At 40.2% G+C, this 20,429-nt stretch overlaps 1 protein-coding gene across 1 annotated transcript in view; it reads right to left on the reverse strand.

The window, feature by feature from the left end:
- Positions 1–20,429, reverse strand: part of Efemp1 (EGF containing fibulin extracellular matrix protein 1) — a 69,114-nt gene that overhangs the window by 45,929 nt on the left and 2,756 nt on the right. The window contains exons 3-4 of the mRNA XM_031338820.1: positions 7,903–7,951; positions 7,378–7,764 (exon numbers count right to left, since the gene is read on the reverse strand). Of these exons, the coding sequence (XP_031194680.1) occupies positions 7,378–7,764; positions 7,903–7,951 (436 nt within the window). The remainder of the gene's footprint in view (positions 1–7,377; positions 7,765–7,902; positions 7,952–20,429) is intronic.

Below are 20,429 nucleotides of genomic sequence, written 5' to 3' on the forward strand. Positions count from 1 at the left end.
AGCACAGAGTCCACCAGGAGGTGGAGATCTGATTGGTAAGCTTGAGCAGGTGACAGGCTGGGTCGTGTAGAGGGGACAGGTTTTTATCAGTGTATTAGTTACCTCTGTGTCAAATAATAATAAAAATCATCACAATGATTTATTGTCTCTCTCTCTCTCTCTCTCTCTCTCTGTGTGTGTGTGTGTGTGTGTGTGTGTGTGTGTGTGCACATACGGGAATGACATGGCCTGTTTGTTGAGGTCAGAGGTCAACTTTTGGGAGTCAGCTTTTTCTATTCACAATTAGGGACCTGAGGGGATCAAACACAGGTTGTTAAGAGTTGGTGACAAGTACCTTTATCCAAGTGATCTTTCATTCTTAGTAGAGTTGTTTCTTTTTATTTATTAGTAGTTGCCCCTATAAAAGGTGACCAAGTTAATGATATCTTAATTAAAAGTCATGTAAAATGCTCCATTTCTGTAAGTTAAATTAAACAAAAAATTCCTTTCAATTGGGCAATTTTTATTTTCTCTTTTTCCCAGTTTCAGAATGATTTTGCCTCTAGAAAGCTGGTACTCAGGAAACTCTATATGATAGAAAAATTCATTTGTGACTTTATTCCATTTTTTTTTTTTTAGGAAGATCACATAAAGACTGTAAAACAACAATGTAAAAGAATAGAGCTGAGCCATCAGTGGGTTCTAATGTATCTCCCATCTCTCCAACTTGCTTTCTAGATAAATTTCAGTAGTCTCTCAGGTAGATGATATTACATGGACTTCAGATATGTAACACTGAAATGACCATGTAATTGAATATTTGCAAAGGATAATGCCAGCCACTTACAACTCTCAGTGTCTCCCCATTGAACTCTCCTTTGTTAAGAATTACTTTAAATAATCAACATACAAATTTGATCTTTGAAGGTTGCATCGTATTTCCAAAAAAAAAAAAATTGTGCAAAATTTATTTTGCACACAACAAAAAGCCTTGGAAAAAGATGTAGAAAGGAGTAAGACGTATTTACAAAAAACCTTAATGGCAGTTCAATGGGTAGAAAATGTCTGCCACTGGCATTGTCCAGATGAAAAGAAGGTTTAAGACTAAAAGAAAGTAGAGAACGTAGCTCTTGCTAGTTCTCAGTTTTGGATTACATGATGAAGTACACCTCTTGAAAAACATATGTGGAAAAGAATAATTTTGCACAACAATGACTCATGTATAAGCTTTCATTTGTTTTAATCCAGCCGGCCATGGTAAATGTGTTTGGCTTAGTGGACACACTTAGGCAGCATTTCAAAGGGAGTAGAGGAGTTTATTAAAGCAGAGGGCTCCTCAAACAGCATAATGGTGTCAGGAATATAGGTCCTTGGAGCACATTATTGTTTTAAGGAGAGGTCCCCACACTTTCACACTGGTTATAAAACATTATTTTGTGCTGCTGGCCTGGAATGAGAATGCTATCCATCTGCAGGCAATTAGAAGGAGTGGGGCTACGTATTTGATTAGCTAAATAATAAACGGGCACAAGTGTGACTCGACTATGTTAGTCAGATCCCTAGACAGATTATTCTGTTGTTATCATATGAAATAACCCATTTTATCAACAATTAAGTAAATCCACATTTATGGGCACTTTGCAAAGTCAGGAAGTGGGAAGAAGTCCAAGTAAAGCCTTAAGTCATTAAAAACATTTAACCCTGTTTTCCATAGTACAGACTCCAAGCATAAATTTTAGAAATTGCAAATTATTCAGAACAGTTTAGGTGAAATATTGTGTGTACATAAATAAATAGTTAAGTATTCATATTTTTCATAAGCAATTTGCCTAATAATTTTAATTTGTAATTTTAAAAATCCCCAGAGAACTAAGAATTATGGTATTTTAATATGTGAAAAAATAACTTTGTAAGGTAATCTTTATATATCTTTTGGTATTATAATTAATTTCATAAACATAAGGTAAAATTTCTTTCATCCAGTGATCTAAAAAATAGGTAAATGACTACTAAAATATATAACTTTCCAGTTAGACAGAGAGTATATAACATATTTGTTACCATACTGTGACACTATGCTCTACCTATATGGCTAATAACTTACAAACCTTTTTCCTTTTTATTAATTAAATATGTCTGATCCTGTGGATTTTAAAAAATATTTTAAATTGGAGTAGTATTATTTCCCATTCCCCCCCTCTCCTCCCTCCAGACCCTCCCAGATACACTCCCTTGAAACCCTCCTATTACCTACCACTGCTCTCAAATTGATAGTTGTACTGGCTGGTTTTGTGTGTCAACTTGACACAAGCTGGAGTTATCACAGAGAAAGAGCTTTAGTTGAGGAAATGCCTCCATGAGATCCAGCTATAAGGCATTTTCTCAATTAGTGATCAAGGGGGAGATGGCCCATTGTGGGTGGTGTAATCCCTGGACTGATAGTCTTGGGTTTTATAGAAAGCCGGCTGAGTGAGCCAGGGGAAGCAAGCCAGTAAGAAACATCCCTCCATGGCCTCTGCATCAGCTCCTGCTTCCTGACCTGTTTGAGTCCAGTCCTGACTTCCTTCAGTGATGAACAGCAATGTGGAAGTGTAAGCTGAATAAACCCTTTTCTCCCCAACTTGCTTCTTGATCATGATGTGCAGGAATAGAAACCCTGACTAAGTCAATAGCCTCTTTTTCTCTCATCTTTATTATCACATATATAGGGTATATGTATATACACGTAAATAAATAGAAGCTGCTACGTCTGTTTTTGTTCATGTTGTGTCTATCATTTGAGTGTTGCTCACTCTGAATTGGACAATGAAAAAAGGAGCATATCCCTAATAGCCAGCAAATGAAAACAACCTGAATGTTATTCAATAGATGAGTAGATAGTAAAAATGTGGTTCATGGACACAATGTGAAGAAAAATGAGAATTTCAGGTTAAGTGGGTGGACTAGAAAAGGTTATCTTAGTACTTCTCACATTACTTACTTATATTGAATAAGGTAACCTACACCCATAAAGGTACTGTAGTATGTTCTCATTCTTCTGTGATTCCTAGCTCCAAATCCTCAGATGTGAATACAGAACCTGGAGTAGTCACGGCAACCATAGGTGATGGGAGTGTGGGGTGTCAAGTCTGGTGTGGGGTGGGAGCTAGGACTTGATAGAGGATGGTAGGATACAGGTGATACAAAATGGAAAATGTAAAGACGTGGGTGGAGTTCCACCTGGAGAGAATGAAAGTTAGAAGAAGGAGGGACAAAGGACAAATGATACCAAGGTTGTCTGAAAAAGCAATGACCAATCATATTATTTTATATTTACATAAAATGATACAGAATATTTATATGTGCATATCTCTCTGTGTATGTGTGTGTGTGTTTGTGTGTGTGTGTGGTCTCTCTCTCTCTCTCTCTCTCTCTCTCTCTCTGTGTGTGTGTGTGTGTGTGTGTGTGTGTGTGTGAGTGTGTGTCTTAAAGGAAGTTAAAGCACTCAGGCTGTAGTGCTCCTGACAAAAATCACAGGCTAACAAAAAAATCTCAGTACAGGGCATGAAAATCTTCCTTTTGAATGTTGGCCAGGGTAATTAAAGTGACTCCCAAAACATATAGATTATTAATGTAGTCATGGTTTGCCTCTCAGAGGTTGAGAGTGGTCCCTATTGCTGAAGATACCACACAATTAATTAGGAAACACAACCTGGATGATTGGAGCTTAAGCTGACCTGAAAGCCTCTTTCCTGTGGTCTAGCTTCCATAGTACCAGAAAATACTATGCAAGTTTCGAAGAAAAGGAAGCAATTGAACAGTTCAAGCCAGATGCAACACCTATGAACCATGACAACGATCAGCTCAGAAAGATGTCCATACGGCACAATGTGTGGTGCTTGCTTGAGTGTTGGTAGTAACCAGCAGCTATTTAATTGGACTTAAGGCCTACTCAACAGGAGGAATATCATGTCAATACTGTAAAACTAGCCAGCTTTCCAGGGCTAGTGGTATCATGAGTATTAGAAAATAATTAACTACTACCACTTTGGTAGACCAGAACAACTCCTGCCTACATTCAAAATAACCCTTACACCCACAGGTAAGTGTATCTATCTCTCTTCACCAAATAAGTCTTTCTTTATAGCAAATAGAGACCATCACAGAAAACCACAACTGGACACAGTGCAGAGATCAACAGATTGCAGTGAGCCCAGCTCTGGTGGATACAACTATTGCACAATTCCTACAGCTTTGGCGGTAGATGTAGTAAAAAGATTGCTAGAACCAGAACACTAGGATATCTGTTGTGACACAGTCTCTCCTGGAAATGGCCACATAAGCAAGACTGGAAAATGGCAATATCCGTGGGCATGTTATTATGGAAGGGCAGAGATTTCATGGGGTCCCATCCCTAGACACAGAACTACAGGCAATGAGTCTAAATATTTTAAAGGAAAATTAAATAGGATTTCATTGTCAGTATTCACAGTATATTTATAATATACAATATGTGTCTTAAATATATTTTATTCTAGAACTTCTTCAATCAGTTTTAGGCATTGTTCCTAAATTCAGCCAGAGGTGCCAATAATAGGTCATGAACTAGGTAAAATAATCCATTCTTTACCTGTTTCTTTTTCTTCAAGTATTATTAAAGTATTCAATACCTGAAGAGCTAATAATAATTAAAAATGTTAAAATCTAAGTAACTTCATAAAATATTTTTTATTTCAGAAAAAAGACCATCAAACCTTAAACAAACTATTTAAATAGTTCAACTAAATGATGGTAAATAGTTTCACTAAATTATGTGAAATAAACTGAAGGTATTTTTCACCAGCATTCATCTAAATACATATAATTCTCATATAACCTCATCAGTTTATTTTTTTGTCAAAATCCTAAATTAGATACCAGAATATCAAGCAGATGATAGTGCATTCATCATCAATACTGGAATCCCGACTCATGACAGTAACACAAAACAGATGCTGCTCCGATGATCCCCTGAAAGGTGATACCATCACAACATGGGTTAGCTCTTTATGTCGGGTGACTTAAAATTTGCCCACAGAATATTAAATAATAAAAAACAGAGCATGGCTGGTTTCCTCACTTCACTTAGATGCAATTTAAAAGCTCCCATCTCTATGCTGAGGATAGAACAAAGCACTGGAGAACAGAGCCATGCCCAACTAATGCTTGACGGCAGTAACCCTTGAGGTATTCATGACTTCATTCATGACCAGGTAGGAAAGCAGAGCTGCTAGATCCTGCCCATTGCTCAGTGTGTATGGTGACACCAGACTGCTCATTCTATGGGGGTCTACCAACTTTGCCCCAGCAATGTGAAAAAAGTATGGGATCTCTTAAACCATTTCTCAAAAGAATCAGCACACCAGCAGTTCTTAAAGGATTTGTCAAGAAAAAAAATGCAAACAATCCCTTAGCACAGTCCAGTTAACTAATATCTCATGTCTTCAAAGGCCAAGATTCTTATCGCTCTGCTCGCATGAGTTTGCAGCTGTTTTCTAGAATACACAGTTATATGTACTCTGTGAAAATAAACAGAAAAGGCCAGGCAGACCTGCCTTGGTACAAGCGATAGAAGTAAAATGTGCTGAAATGAGACTTTTAAAAGAAACAGCCATGTGAACATAGAACTGCTCTTCAAAGTGAAGAGAAGTCAGACCCGTTTTTCTTTACTTTGGAGTGATGAAATTAAGTTAGTGGCAACTCCAACAACAAAGAAGCTTGAGAAACCAAGAGGGGACATTTATAGAGTGGGTCGAAAGCATGAGTTGAAGTTCCAAACAAACCACCCAACCCCTCTCCTGACAGCTGTGTTTCTGGAAACTCCTGCTCTGGGGACCAGCTTCCTGTATGTCCTCCAGTTCTCAAACTTGGATGGATACTGGAACTACAACAGCAGAAGCTGGTGAAGATGTGGAGAAAGAGGAACACTCCTTCCTTGCTGGTGAGACTGCAAACTGGTACAACCACTCTGGAAATCACTTTGGCAGTTCCTCAGAAAATTGGACATAGTACTACCTGAGGACCCAGCTACACCACTCCTGGGCATATACCCAGAAGATGTTCCAACATGTAATAAGGACACATGTTCCACTATGTTCATAGCAGCCTTATTTATAATAGCCAGAAGCTAGAAAGAACCCAGATGTCCTTCAACAGAGGAATGGATACAGAATATGTGGTACATTTATACAATGGAGTACTACTCAACTATTAAAAACAATGAATTCATGAAGTTCTTAGGCAAATGGATGGGACTAGAAAATGTCATCCTGTGTGAGGTAACCTAATCACAAAAGAACACACATGGTATGCATTCACTGATAATTGGATATTAGCCCAGAAGCTCAGAATACCCAAGATACAATTCACAGACCACATGAAGCTCAAGAAGGAATACCACAGTGTAGATACTTCAGTACTTCTTAGAAGGGGGATCAATATACCCCTAGGAGGAGATACAGAGAAAAAGATTGGAGCAGAAACTGAAGGAAAGGTCCATCCCGTGACTGTCCTACCTAGGGTTCCATCCCATATACAATCACCAAACCCAGACACTATTGTGGATGCCAACAAGTGCTTGCTGACAGGAGCCTGATATAGCTGTCTCCTGAGAGGCTCTGCCAGTGCCTGACAAATACAGAAGTGGATGTTTGCAGCCATCCATTGGACTGAGCACAGAGTCCCCAATGGAGGAGCTAGATAAAGGAGCTAAAGGGGTTTGTAGCCCCATAGAAAGAACAACAATAAGAACCAACCAGTAACCCCAGGGACTAAACCACCAACCAAAGAGTACACATGGAGGGACCCATGGTTACAGCCGCATATATAGCAGAGGATAGCCTTATGGGGCATCAATGGGAGGAGAGGCCCTTGAACTTGTGAAGGCTCGATGCACCAGTGTAGGGGAATGCCAAGACAGGGAAACAGGAGTGGTTGGGTTAGTGAGCAGGGGGAGTGGGGAGGGGATAGTGGGGTTTTCAGAGGGGAAATGAGGAAAGGGTATAAATTTTGAAATGTTAATAAAGAAAATATCTAAAAAAGAAAAAACCAAAACCCCCCAAAAATTAATGCCTGGAATTCATCCTTGGGAGTGTTATTTATTGTGCTAGAAGTTTTAAAACCCTGAGAAGTTTTAAAAGCCTCCTGAGTGATTATAAATAGAGCAGCTGAGGTTAGGAACCACTGATGAATTTTCTGATGTATAGCTTCCTCATTTGTAAAATAATAATGACATTCAAAGCATGCACTTATTAGGATTATTGCAATGGTGAAATATGCTACCACAGACAAAACACTTAGCATCATGTTCTGTATGGGAAGCCCGTGATAAATGCTAGCTATTGCACCTTTACCAAGAGGATCAATACAAGCCATGCTCACCTTGGCACACATTATGCTCACTCTGTTCATAGCCTGCTGCACACTGGATCCGGTGGGAAGGGTTGGAAGGGATGCGTTGAGGGTCAGCTGGGTTCCTCCGGATGACAAAGTTATTTCGGCCAGTCTGAACTTCAGGGCCAGCAACTGCAGTAGCACTGGCCATGAAGCCACCCCCAGGCACCATACCACTGGTTGCCATACTCCTGGCAGCTACAGTCCCAGTGGTGACACCTGATGATACTTCTGCAGCTGGTGTTTCTTGCTGAGGCTGTTCATTATTGACAATAATTTGGGCTGTTTTAGGAAGGCAGAGATATCCTCCATAGTGGTTGACACATTTCATTCCACCTTTGCAAGCGTCTGGGACAATGTCACATTCATCAATATCTGTGGTCAGTAATAAAATAAGTCAGCAGTCTCCTCAGAGGATGGAATGTGGTACAGCACACATGGGATAGGAAGAGGACCATGTGAGATGGACATGGAAGGCTGCTCTTGGATAGGAAGTCATAGAAGCAAACTTACCTTTGCACTGCTGTCTTACGGGGTCCCATTCATATCCATCGGTGCATTGCTGAAAAGAAAACGTCAAATATGGAACCAGGAGACAATGAGCAGCTTCTCTAAGAGGTTATCTATTATAAGAGTTGATGGTTGCTGCTAGGGAAATGGTCAGTTCCACACCCTCCCCTTTGAGACAAGTCTGTCTTAAAAGCTCAGGGCTTCCTTATCTTAGAGGACCTACTGCCCTGAATCCTTGGTGTGTCCATCCCCATCTTTTAGGAGTTCTTTTTTGAGACTGGTCTCCCTATTGTTTCTGATTGATCTTTTTTATTCCCCCTCTACTTACTACTATAATTTTTACATAAAAAAAAAATACTGAAAAAAGAACAGCTGGGTTCCCTATTTTCTCCCATCCTGAGTTCTTGCATCTCTCTAAATCTTCCTGAAAATCAGAGTATTGGGACCCAGCCCACTGCCGCTCAGATCCTGCCTGTTTGTAGCTGTTCCTCTCTCCACCCTCAGGCTAATGGAGTCCAAGTGGTCAGGGGTTACTAGGACACACTCACATGATAGATACAAATTAACTAAATGCTCTCCCTATCATCTAGGTCACACATGCTTTAACCAGAACACAATTCAATGCTCCTTCCTCACACCGCCTTTTAGGAATGAGGGACCCAGAACACAATTCAATGCTCCTTCCTCACACCGCCTTTTAGGAATGAGAGACCACGATGGCTTGACTATACTGTGCACTACTCATCAACTGCTTGGCCTGGAAACTTTCTCCTTTCTCTGAACCATTTCTAAAGGGACCATCCTCATTCTACCATGTGAGTCTGAGCTCTCCTGAGGGCCCCCAAGTGCTGCCTATGCACTGGGGCCTGAAATCTTAGAACCTTGGCCATGCTATGTCTGTCTGATATCTCTCCTACAAATTATCTCAGTATCTCTCTTTGATCCCCAAATGTTAGAATATTTATAGCAGTGCTGTGACTCATAAGGGGGTACCACCGAAACAGATTGTCCTTTGAGGATTTCTCTATGTTTACCACAATTTCTCCATCCCAACACTATTCTCCACTGGTGAGGGGTTTGGGTTCTCCAGGGGCTCTGTCTGTCGATTTTTTTTCTAAAACTCTGATTCTGGGTCAGATGTTCTCTGAGTTTAGATTGGACTCCATGATCCTAAACTATCTGAGTCTAAAGATACTCATTTTCTGCTTTGTTTTTACTCCTTAAGACATCTGTTGTACCTTCAGAAGGAAGTTGAAGGGTTACTAGGATCCTGGTGTCCCCTGGACCTGATAAACTTTCTGAAAGCCTCTTAATGGAGAAATATTTGTTTCAAAATTCTTCTAGGCTCAGGTAACTTCATACAGTACAATGGTAAGTAGTTAGAGACTTGTTATCTGATCCTTCGTCTACTTTAGGGACTTCCTTCCTCTCTGACAATCCACAGTTCTTTCAAAGTCATTCTGCTAAAAGTCCACTCTCAAAACCTCTTTTTCTGGTTGATTGAGAATGGCAACTTTTGTCTGTGGGTGATAGCAGATCTTTCTCCTTTCTAGCCAGAAACCCTGATCTGATCATGTGAGAACAGTGCCCACCTTTCCTATAATGGTGCCACCAGATTCTCTTCCCTTGCCCCCTCCTCCACTCTGATACTCCGAGCAGGTCTCTGCTGCCATGTCCTCTGCTCCAAGAGCTGCTCAGTACATCCTTCCCACTTCCCTCCTGTTTCCCATAAGTGCATTCACTTCAAGGCCTCTCCTTTCCATGTGGGGGGCCCAGCAGGATTTCTCTCTAGAGTTGCTCTGATATTGGGCAGAACCAGCTGCCTCTGGTTCCCTGGCAACTTGACAATCCCTGTTCAATCAGCAGGCTCCTAAACTTAGTCCTTAATCTATAGATTCTCTTCAGCCACACCACCTTCCTTTTCCCTTTCAGTCTCTAGGAACTATAAACCTGAGACACAGGTCTAGATCCTGTCCACACCCCTTTGTTCTCCTGCAGCTCACATCCACAGGTATGTTCTGCTGCAGTCTGCTCAGACACAAAACGTCACTCTATGTTCTTCCCCTCTCTGTGGTTAAAAGCAACCATGTAACTTCAGGGTGTTGGCATTTTATTTATATGCTACAGATGTTTCTTGCTTCTGTTCATAAGTATCATATGTCTGTAAATTATGTTTATCTGATATTCTATATTCCAAGGAAAAAATTAAATAGAATCCATAGTCGCTGTAACTAAATGCTGTATACCTGACTTTAAGGTATGTGAATGTGCATCAGTAAGTATGTGTGTATATGTTTACAAACATTTTAAGATTTGTTTGTTTTTCCTCAAAGATATACAGGGGCATTTACGAATGACCCCTGTGCTTGGTTACATAATAAATGTAATTTCTTCTTTATAGTGGGCTTGCAGTGATCACCATGCTATCTGTACTTATGACAGCTAGATATTCAGATTACAACATGCATGCTTTCTGTTTCAAATTTATTGTTTTCATTTGAGAGATAATTGCTTTTGAGATTTTTATTAAAAGTTAGATCTAAAAAGCCTTTAGATTAAAAAAGAGATATAAAGACTATGTATATAAAATATGTAGTTGGTAATGAAAGTTAAAAAAATGGGGAAATTCCTTTAGACAAAAAAGATTTTATATGGAAAATTTATAAAAGATGCTTATAATGTAGTTAAAACTTAATTATGGCCCTTCTGTACCTTCTACCCCTTCTGTCCAGTCCCTTCTGCTGGGGCAGACTCCTAGTTGGTCTGCTCCCATGAAGACACCACATCCTGACCCATCTTAGAGGACCCGCTGCACTCAGAGCATTTGAGCAGTTGAAGACCCTCTGCACTAAGAGCAGTTGAGAATCGGCTGCACTCAGGGCGGTTGGACAACAGCTTGACTGCTCCACTGAAAATCCAACAATCTGAAGGCCTCCTAGGAGATCTACTGCAGCCAGGCAACAAACCAGCAGCTTTTCTGCCCCTGTGAAGAGCCCCCAGTTAAAAGCCCCACAGGTGGCCTGATACAGCCAGGGCCGCAGGCCTACCTGGAGACCTGAAGAAACCCAGGGACAAAGAGGCAGACTCCAGACAGTCACCCAGATCAACAAACACCAGGGATATCCAGATGGCAAAAGGCAAGCACAAGACCATAAGCAACAGAAGCCAAAATTCGTGGGCATCATCAGAACCCAGTTCTCTCACCACAGCAAGCCCTGAATACACCAACACACCTGAAGATCATGAATCTGTCCTAAAATCCTATCTCATGATAAGGAGGATATCAATAACTCACTGAAAGAAATACAGGAAAATACAGGTAAACAGGTGAAGGAATTGAATAAGACCTAAAAGTGGAAGAAGAAACAGGAAAAAAAAACACACACACACAAATGGAGGCAAACCTAGAAATGGAAAACCTAGGAAAGAGGTCAGGAATTACAGATGTATTACCAACAGGAATTCAAGAGACAGAAGAGAGAATCGCAGGTGTAGAAGATACAGTAGAAAAGATTGACACAACTGTCAAAGAAAATTCAAAATATTAAAAAACCCATAACCCAAAGCATCCAGAAAATTCAGGACACAATGAAAAGTCCAAATCTAAGAATAATCAGAATAGAGGAGAATGAAGATTCCCAGCTCAAGGGACCTGAAAATGTTTTTAACAAAATCATAGAAGACAACTTCCCCAACCTAAAGAAAGAGGTGGCCATAAAGGTACAAGAAGCCTGTAGAACACCAGATAAACAGGGCCAGAAAAGAAAATCTTCTCATCACATAAAGTCAATCTCAGGGCTGTAATCAACCAAATAGAAACAAAGAAAACAATACAAAGAATCAGCAAAACCAAAAGCTGGTTCTTTGAGAGAATCAACAAGATAGATAAAGCCCTATCCAAATTAACTAAAGGGCCAAGAGGCAGTAACCAAATTAATAAAATCAGAAATGAAAAGGGAAACATAACAACAGAAACAGAGGAAATTCATAAAATCACCAGATCCTACTATAAAAGCCTGTACTCAACAAAGCTGGAAAATCTAGATGAAATGGATGATTTTCTAGATAGATACCACATACCAAAGTTAAATCAAGAGCAGATAAACTATCTAAACAGGCCTATATCGCACAAGAAAATAGAAGTCATTAAAAACTCCCCCCCCAAAAAAAAATCCCAGGGCCAGATGGATTTAGTGCAGAATTCTATCAGAAGACCCGATGCCAATTTTCCTCCAAGTGTTCCATAAAATCGAAAGAGAAGGAACGCTACCTAACTATAATTACTCTGATACCTAAGCCACACAAGGACCCAACCAAAAAAGAAATTCTGATCAATCTTGCTTATGAATATCAATGCAAAAAATACTCAATAGAATTCTTGCAAACTGAATCCAAGAACACATAAAAACCTATCATTCACCATAGTCAAGTAGGGTTCATCCCAGGGATGCAAGGTTCGTTTAGTATATGAAAATCCATTAACATAATCCACTGTATAAACAAACTCAAAGAAAAAAATCACATGATCATCTTAGATGGAGAAAAAGCATTTGACAAAATACAACACCCCTTCATGCTAAAAGTACTGGCAAGATCAGGAATTCAAGGCCCATACATAAACATAATAAAAGCAATTTACTACACACCAACAGCCAATGTCAAATTAAATGGAGACATACTTGAAGCAATCCCACTGAAATCAAGGACAAGGCAAGGATGCTCACTCTTCCCATATCTATTTAATATAGTGCTTGAAGTGTTAGCTAGAACAATAAGACAACGAAAAGAGATGAAGGGGATACAAATTGGTAAAGAAGAAGTAAAGGTATCACTATTTGCAGATGATATGATAGTATACATAAGTGACCCCAAAAATTCCACCAGAGAACTTCTCCAGCTGATAAGCAACTTCAGCAAAGTGGCTGGATATAAAATTAACTCAAATAAATCAGTAGACTTCCTTTATATAAAGGATAAACAGGTTGAGAAAGAAATTAGGGAAACAACTCCCTTCACAATAGCCACAAATAGTATAAAATATCTTAGGGGTAACTCTAACCAAAAAAGTGAAAGACCTGTATGTGACAATAACTTCAAGTCTCTCAGGAAAGAAATCAAAGAAGATTTCAGAAAATAGAGAGATTTCCTATGCTCATGGATTGGCAGAATTAATATAATAAAAATGGCCATCCCACTAAAGGCATTCTATAGATTCAATGCAATCCCCATCAAAATCACAACACAATCCTTCAAAGACATGGAAAGAGAAATTCTCAAATTCATCTGGAAAGGCAAAAAGCCCAGAATAGCGAAAACAATTCTTAACAATAAAAGAACAGCTGGGGAATCACCATCCCTGACCTCAAGCTTTATTATAGAGCAATAGTGACAAAAACTGCATGGTATTGATTCAGAGACAGACACATTGATCAATGGAATAGGATTGAAGACCCAGAAGTAAAAACACACACTTATGGACACTTGATCTTTAATAAAGATGCCAAAAATATACCATGGAGAAAAGAAAGCATGAATGGTGCTGGTCTAACTGGCTGGCTGTATGTAGAAGAATGAAAATTGACCCATATTTGTCACCTTGTACAAAACTCAAGTCCAACTGGATCTAGGATCTCAACATAAAACCAGATACACTCAATCTAATAGAAGAGAAAGTGGGAAAGAGCCTTGAACTCATTGGCACAGGGGGAAATTTCCTAAACAGAACTTCAATGGCTCATGCTCTAAGATCAAGAATTGATAAATGTGACTTCATGAAACTGAAAAGCTTCTGTAAGGCAAAGGACATAGTCAATAAGAAAAACCAGCAGGGCTGGAGAGATGGCTCAGCGGTTAAGAGCACCGACTGCTCTTCTGAAGGTCCTGAGTTCAATTCCCAGCAAGTACATGGTGGCTCACAACCATCCATAATGAGATCTGATGCCCTCTTCTGGGGTATCTGAAGATGGCTACAGTGTACTTACATATAATAAATAAATAAATAAATAAATAAATAAATAAATAAATAAATAAATCTGTTTTAAAAAAAAAGAAAAATCATCAACCTACAGATTGGGAAAAAATCTTCACTAACCCTACATCCAATAGAGGGCTAATATCCAAAAATATATGAAGAACTCAAGAAGTTTATCACCAAAAAACCAAACAACCCAATCAAAAAATGAGGTATAGAACTAAACCAAGAATTCACAATGGAAGAATCTTGAATGGCTGAGAAGCACCTAAAGAAATGTTCAAAGTCCTTAGTGATCAGAGAAATGCAAATCAAAACGATCCTTAAACCAATCAGAATGGCTAAGATCAAAGCCTCAGATGACAACACATGTTGGAGAGGATGTGGAGAAAGAGAAACACTCCTCCATTGCTGGTGGGATTGCAAACTGGTACAACCACTCTTGAAATCAATCTGGAGGTTCCTCAGAAAATTGGAAATAGATCTATCTGAAGACCCAGCTATACCACTCTTGGGAATATACCCAAAAGATGCCCCACCATGCCACAGGGGCACATGTCCCACCATTTTCATAGTGGCCTTATTTGTAATAGCCAGAAGCTGGAAACAACCCAGATGGCCCACGACAGAAGAATGGATACAGAAAATGTGGTTCATTTACACAATGGAATACTACTCAGCTATTAAGAATGAGCACATCCTGAGTTTGGCAGGCAAATGGATGGAACTAGAAAATATCATCCTGAGTGAGGTAACTCAGACCCAAAATGATGTGCATGGTATGTACTCACTAATAAGTGGATATTAGCCAAAGAAAAAGTACAGAATACCCAAGATACAGTCCACAGAATTCAAAAAGGTCAGCAAGCTGAAGTGTCCAAGTGAGGATGCCTCAGTCCCACTTGGGAGAGAGAAGAAAGCAGTCACAAGTGGGGAGGGTGGGAGGGACCTGGGAAGAAAAGTGGATGAGGGCGACAAGTGGGGGGAAGAGGGGGACCTGATCTAGTATTGGGTGAGGGCCAGCAGAAAGAATGGAAACAGGTAACTTCAGGAAATGGGAGGTTGGAGGGATCCTTCAGAATGCACCAGAGACCTAGGAGGTAAGAGACTGTCAGGAATCAAAGGGAGGGACTTTAGATAAAATGCCGGATAGAAGGGAGCATGAACTTGTAGAGTTCACCTCCAGCAGGAAGACAGAACATTAAGTTAGGGATGGGGCTGCCACCCCACAGTCACAACTCTGACCCATAGTTGTTGTTCCTGTCTAAAAGAATTACAGGGATGGAAATGGAGAGGAGCTTGAGGAAAAGAAGGTCAGTGACAGGCCCAAAGTAAGATCCAGCTCAAGGGGAGGTCCCAAGGCCTGACACTGTATCTGAGGCTGTGGAGCACTCAAAAAAGGGACCTATCATGACTGCCCTCCGAAAGACCCAACAAGCAGCTGAAAGAATCAGAGGCAGACATTGGTTAATGGATAGAAGCAGCTGACCCCTGTTATTGAATTAGGGAAGGCTGAAAAAAGCTGAGGAGAAGGGCGATCCTGTACTCCTGGACCAGCAGTCTCAATTAATCTGGACCCATGAGATCTCTCTAACACTGGACCACCAAACAGGCAGCATACAACAGCTGATATGAGGCCCCCAATACACATACAGTAGAGGACTTCCGGGTCTGTGATCCCTCAGAGATGATGCACCTAACCCTCAAGAGAATGGAGGCCCCAGGGAGTTTAGAGGTCAGGTGGGGTGGGGGGTGGGAACATCCACATGGAGACAGAAGGTGTGGAGGAGGTATGGGATGTGGAACAGTCGGTGGATTGGGGGTGGGATTAAATATGAAATGTAAAAAATAAATTTAAAAACAACCTTAATTATGGCCAAAATTCCAAGCATGGAAGGAAATAAAATCAATATCTAGTTCTCTCTTCTCTCTCTCCCTAATTACAGCAATATATTTTCTTTGAGAATTTGCTATTTTTCACTCTATTTTCACATATGTGTGGTATTCACGCATGTGTCTTAAGTTGTTCATGTGTACGTATATGTAGGTGTGTGCATACATGCATGTGTGGGCCTGATGTTGATGCCAGGGATCATCTAATGTTTCTACCATATTTAATAAGGCAGAGTCTCTCAGTCAAACCCGAGCTCTCTGATATGGGTAGTCTCACTAGCCAGCTTGTTCTGGGGAATACCTGATCATTTTCTTTCCAAGGCTAGGATTACAGATAGACTGCCATATTTGCCCAGCACTTATGTGGGGATCCAAACTGTATTCTTTACACTTGCATAGCAAATGCTTAATGACTCCCTAGCCTCCAGCTTCCTTGTATACTGATTTTCTCTTAATGATATTTATAAAAGCTAGATTAGGGATTTATTTAATTAATTTCTTATGTGTATGGGCTCATATGTACCATGGCTCATGTGTGGAAGTCAGAGGATAACCTTTGGGACCCAGTTTTCTCTTGTACTATGTGGGACCTGGGATTGGGGATTGAACTCAGGTTGGCAGGCATGGCAACAGGCACCTTTATCCATTGAACAATCTCACTGCCTCAAATGATATTTTATCATTTTACTGAGTTACTTAGAAGCTGTAATTAGATTTCTCTAAATGCTAAACATGTTTTCCTTTAGAGTGAAGCCTTCACTTGCCAGGTACCCACTGTCTTAACATTAGGGAAATTTCTGTTGCAAAAGAAAAGATTATTCAGATTGAGATATTTCTGCCAAGTTACATACTAATTATAAAGCTTATTCCAATAGACAGATGAATACGTCTATTTATAAATGGAGCCCTTTATACAAGTTTCACTTTAGTTATGACCTTCAGCCCTCTAAATGTATAATTAAATAAGCAACCACCACCAAAATGTGGGTTTTTACCATAAGTCTGTGCAAAGTCTGGGAAGCAAGGACAAGCAGGTGATCTCATTAGTCAAAAGGAGAGCTCCCCCCACCCCCCCACACACACACTGGAGGAAAGGATCACACTTCTTAGTCTGTTTTATGTAGAAGATACTGAAAGTTTAGCTTGGTACAGTCCTAGCACTAAGGGTACAGGTTAAGATTACATTGGTCCCTTTAATTTGATCATGTTTTTGATATAACTGTTTACTCAGTCCCCCTACCCTACTTGGACCAAGTTCACACCTTTAAAAATCTCAAATATTTTCACTGTCTTTGAAAAAGATAAAAGAAACCTAATTTGAAAGAGGCCCAAATTTATTTTAAATCTTCCAGAAGAAACCCTATGTGTAGGATACCTATAATTTAATCCAAACTCTTAGGGCCAAATTTTAACTTTTTCTAATTAAAAAAGAGAAAGAAGAAAAATATTAACTGAGTCTAGCCACCTAGATCACTACTCTTCTGCCTTGATTCAATTTACTACACTTGGGAATAACTGAAGATTCATATTACCCTTTCTGGAATACACTAGAGCAATTGCTTCCCTCATTTAATAGCTTTATGTCAAGATGTACTATGTTTTTGATTATTTTAATAGGAGACATAGTACTGCTGTTACAATAGAGATTAAGGACAGGACAAAAACCAGACCAGATCACAATGGCTAATTGGTTAATATGATCCAGGAATTTCTTCCTTCATAGCTTTGGTAACCACTTGTCTCTCCACAAGATCCACCTTCCTGAACATTCTACCTGAATTTCACCAGATTCTAAAAATGACCTTCCTGGCAATGTGACACATGGAACAATATTTTTCACATTTCCTCAAAAGCTATACTTGTGTCACTACAAATTCAGAGGTAATGCCTGTGTTGTCAGGATGTAAACCAAGGGCCAAAGTTTTGCCAGGGGTTATCTTAGACTCTCTAACCCCATGATACCCAACTAGTCAGCAGCAGATGCCAGGTGGTGCCTAATATCTCAACTCCCTCTATATAAAGCTATTCTGTCAATTTATTTTACATAAACAAAGAGGCTGGGAATATTAGAACCCAGACCAGCTGCGTCTGTAACTGTGTCTCCTTATACCTTCATGGTTCATTCTATAAACAGGCCCTAGGCTATCAGACACAAAGCAATCAGGGACTACTGGGGACACACTCTACATAATGGTTACACATAAGCTAAATGAATGCCCACCCCTTGCTCAAGATTCTACCCTCAATGTCACATTTCTTCTGCAGAATTTGAGACTTTCTCTCCTCCCCATGAACCGGGGCTAGCCTGACTACAGTACTTTTGCTGTATGTGTACCATGTACTTATCAACCACATGGCATGGCAGCCCCTACCTGATGAAACCCATCCTGTATAATGAACCTTGTCTGATCTGCCACATGAGCTTGATCATGCCTCAGAGCTTCCACCATGCTGTCTGTCTGTCTGTCTGTCTACAGCATTTGTGCCTGAAACTTCCTCAAAGCCTCTACCATGCTGCTATCCTGTCCATCTGTAGCACTAATAACTTCTAGTAAATTTCTTACACAAAAGAGTGATCTACCTGTGCGCCTCTTTCACATTCGGAACCCACACTAGGTATTCTCACTGAGTTCTTAGATTTCCTGACATTCTGACTTCTCTTTTACTCTCTGCTCTGTCCTTAGCTCCAGTTCTTCACAGAACAGCCACTAAGCAGCTTCGCATACTCATTTATGAGTATTTTTAGGGTTGGCAGCTCATGGGCCTGAAAAGCAGGTGAATAGAAGGCGAGCTGTACTGAGATGTCAGCAGTGTGGCAGATGCTTTTGTGTGGATAGGACAGAGGAAAGTCCTTGCAGAGGAGAGAGTGAACTAGGCCTTATTGAATGAGGATTCCCTCCACCCCAAGCACACACCCACGGGGATATGGGAATTTTTGGAATGGGGATCATTATGAACAGAGTCATAAAACTATTGAAGAGGGAATGAGTTCTGACAGGGGCTGAGGTCAGGAAGGAAGGCAGGGCTGAATTCAGAAAGTCTTTCTTTGACAGTGAGGAACTAGATTTTGTCTTGAAGGTCAGGTTTTACTGGGCCTCTGAATTGCTTAGGGAGCTGTTTTGAAGGGGATGCTAGCTCTCAAGGATCTGACTCTGTCAACCTAGATAGGATGCCTGGAATCTGGTTCTTCATAAACACTTCAGACAGTACAGTAGGTTGCCAATTACATGCTGAAAAACATCCTAGAGAAGAGAAGTAGCCTTTGAAGAGATTTAAAGCTCATGAAACAGTTGTTTATTTCCTAGAAGTGGCAACTGATTATGCAAATAGATGCTGTGGGCTTACTTAGCTGGTGAAGGCACTGAGAAGTCAGCTGTTTTACTGATGCTGGAGACCCTCTAGGGTGAAAACTCACTCATATTATCCACACGCCAGTTCCTCTTAGCTTTCCTAACTCTGTTAAGGTGCTGACATTGCCTTATGTAAGAGCCAGTGGACTCAGCTTTGATGGCTCTACTTGTTTCCTTTCAAACTCTGACCACTCTTCCATTTCTACAGTTACCATATTGACATACACTTTCCTGGCCTCAGGAAGAGGCAGGACGCCTTATGCTTACATTCTGTGCTGCAGGCATACTGGTTATATTTGCTTTTCCACCTATGAGCTCATGGAGACCTCAGGCATACACATCTCTCCTTCCCCATCCGCTCGACTTGTTTCACATCACCTCCCAGGCTTGTCTGCGTGGCTGTGCCCGACCTTCTTTAGGAACAACTTGAGCTCAGAACCTCTATCAAGACCCAGCATTAAGTTATTCTCTTTTTTATTAGCACCAACATTATGTACCTCTGCCTTTTCTATTTCTTTAGTGATTTGTATAATCTATGATAATGTTATTTAAAAGTTTTGTAGTTTTTGACAATATCTTCCCTGATATAGAAGGCTGAATTGTCTCAATAAACAAATAATGTAAACTTCTTTTGATTGTGAAAGAATTGCTTATATAGGTATTTGTCCAATAGTAGGTTAGTGAATCATATCTCTAATATGAAAGGGGAATATAAGACTTCCTGTTTTATAGATACCATTCTTTCAAACCATGCCAAGATGGTAGTTCATTTGAATAATTGCATGATAAATAAGGAAGACTTGTAGTTTGTTTTAGGTATTTAGCATGTTGCATTGATGCATTGAACATGGCTCTACTATTAAGGCTAGCCTGAAGATAGTTTCCCAACTTCTGTTCATACTTAAGTCAAGTGGATAATCTTTCTGTTCTTCCATCCTAGCATTGGCGGGATTGTGGCACTCACCTCACACTGAGGTGATTAAAAATAGGCACTCCTGCCAGGCTGTGGTGGCGCACGCCTTTAATCCCAGCACTTGGGAGGCAGAGGCAGGTGGATTTCTGAGTTCGAGGCCAGCCTGGTCTACAGAGTGAGTTCCAGGACAGCCAGGGCTACACAGAGAAACCCTGTCTCAAAAAACCAAAAAAAAAAAAAAAAAAGAATAGGCACTCCTGGTCCTTTAGCCATCTGTTATGGGTGTACACATCTTAAAAAAGAATAGGCTTAACCTATCATCTCTTAGCACAAAAAGGGCATCATACTTGAAAGCCTTCATAATAACAATCCTAAAATTGAAGGGCTTAAACTGCAATTGATA

This window comes from Mastomys coucha, unplaced genomic scaffold (genome assembly GCF_008632895.1).
Source record: "Mastomys coucha isolate ucsf_1 unplaced genomic scaffold, UCSF_Mcou_1 pScaffold22, whole genome shotgun sequence".
Taxonomy (NCBI): Eukaryota; Metazoa; Chordata; class Mammalia; order Rodentia; family Muridae; genus Mastomys; species Mastomys coucha.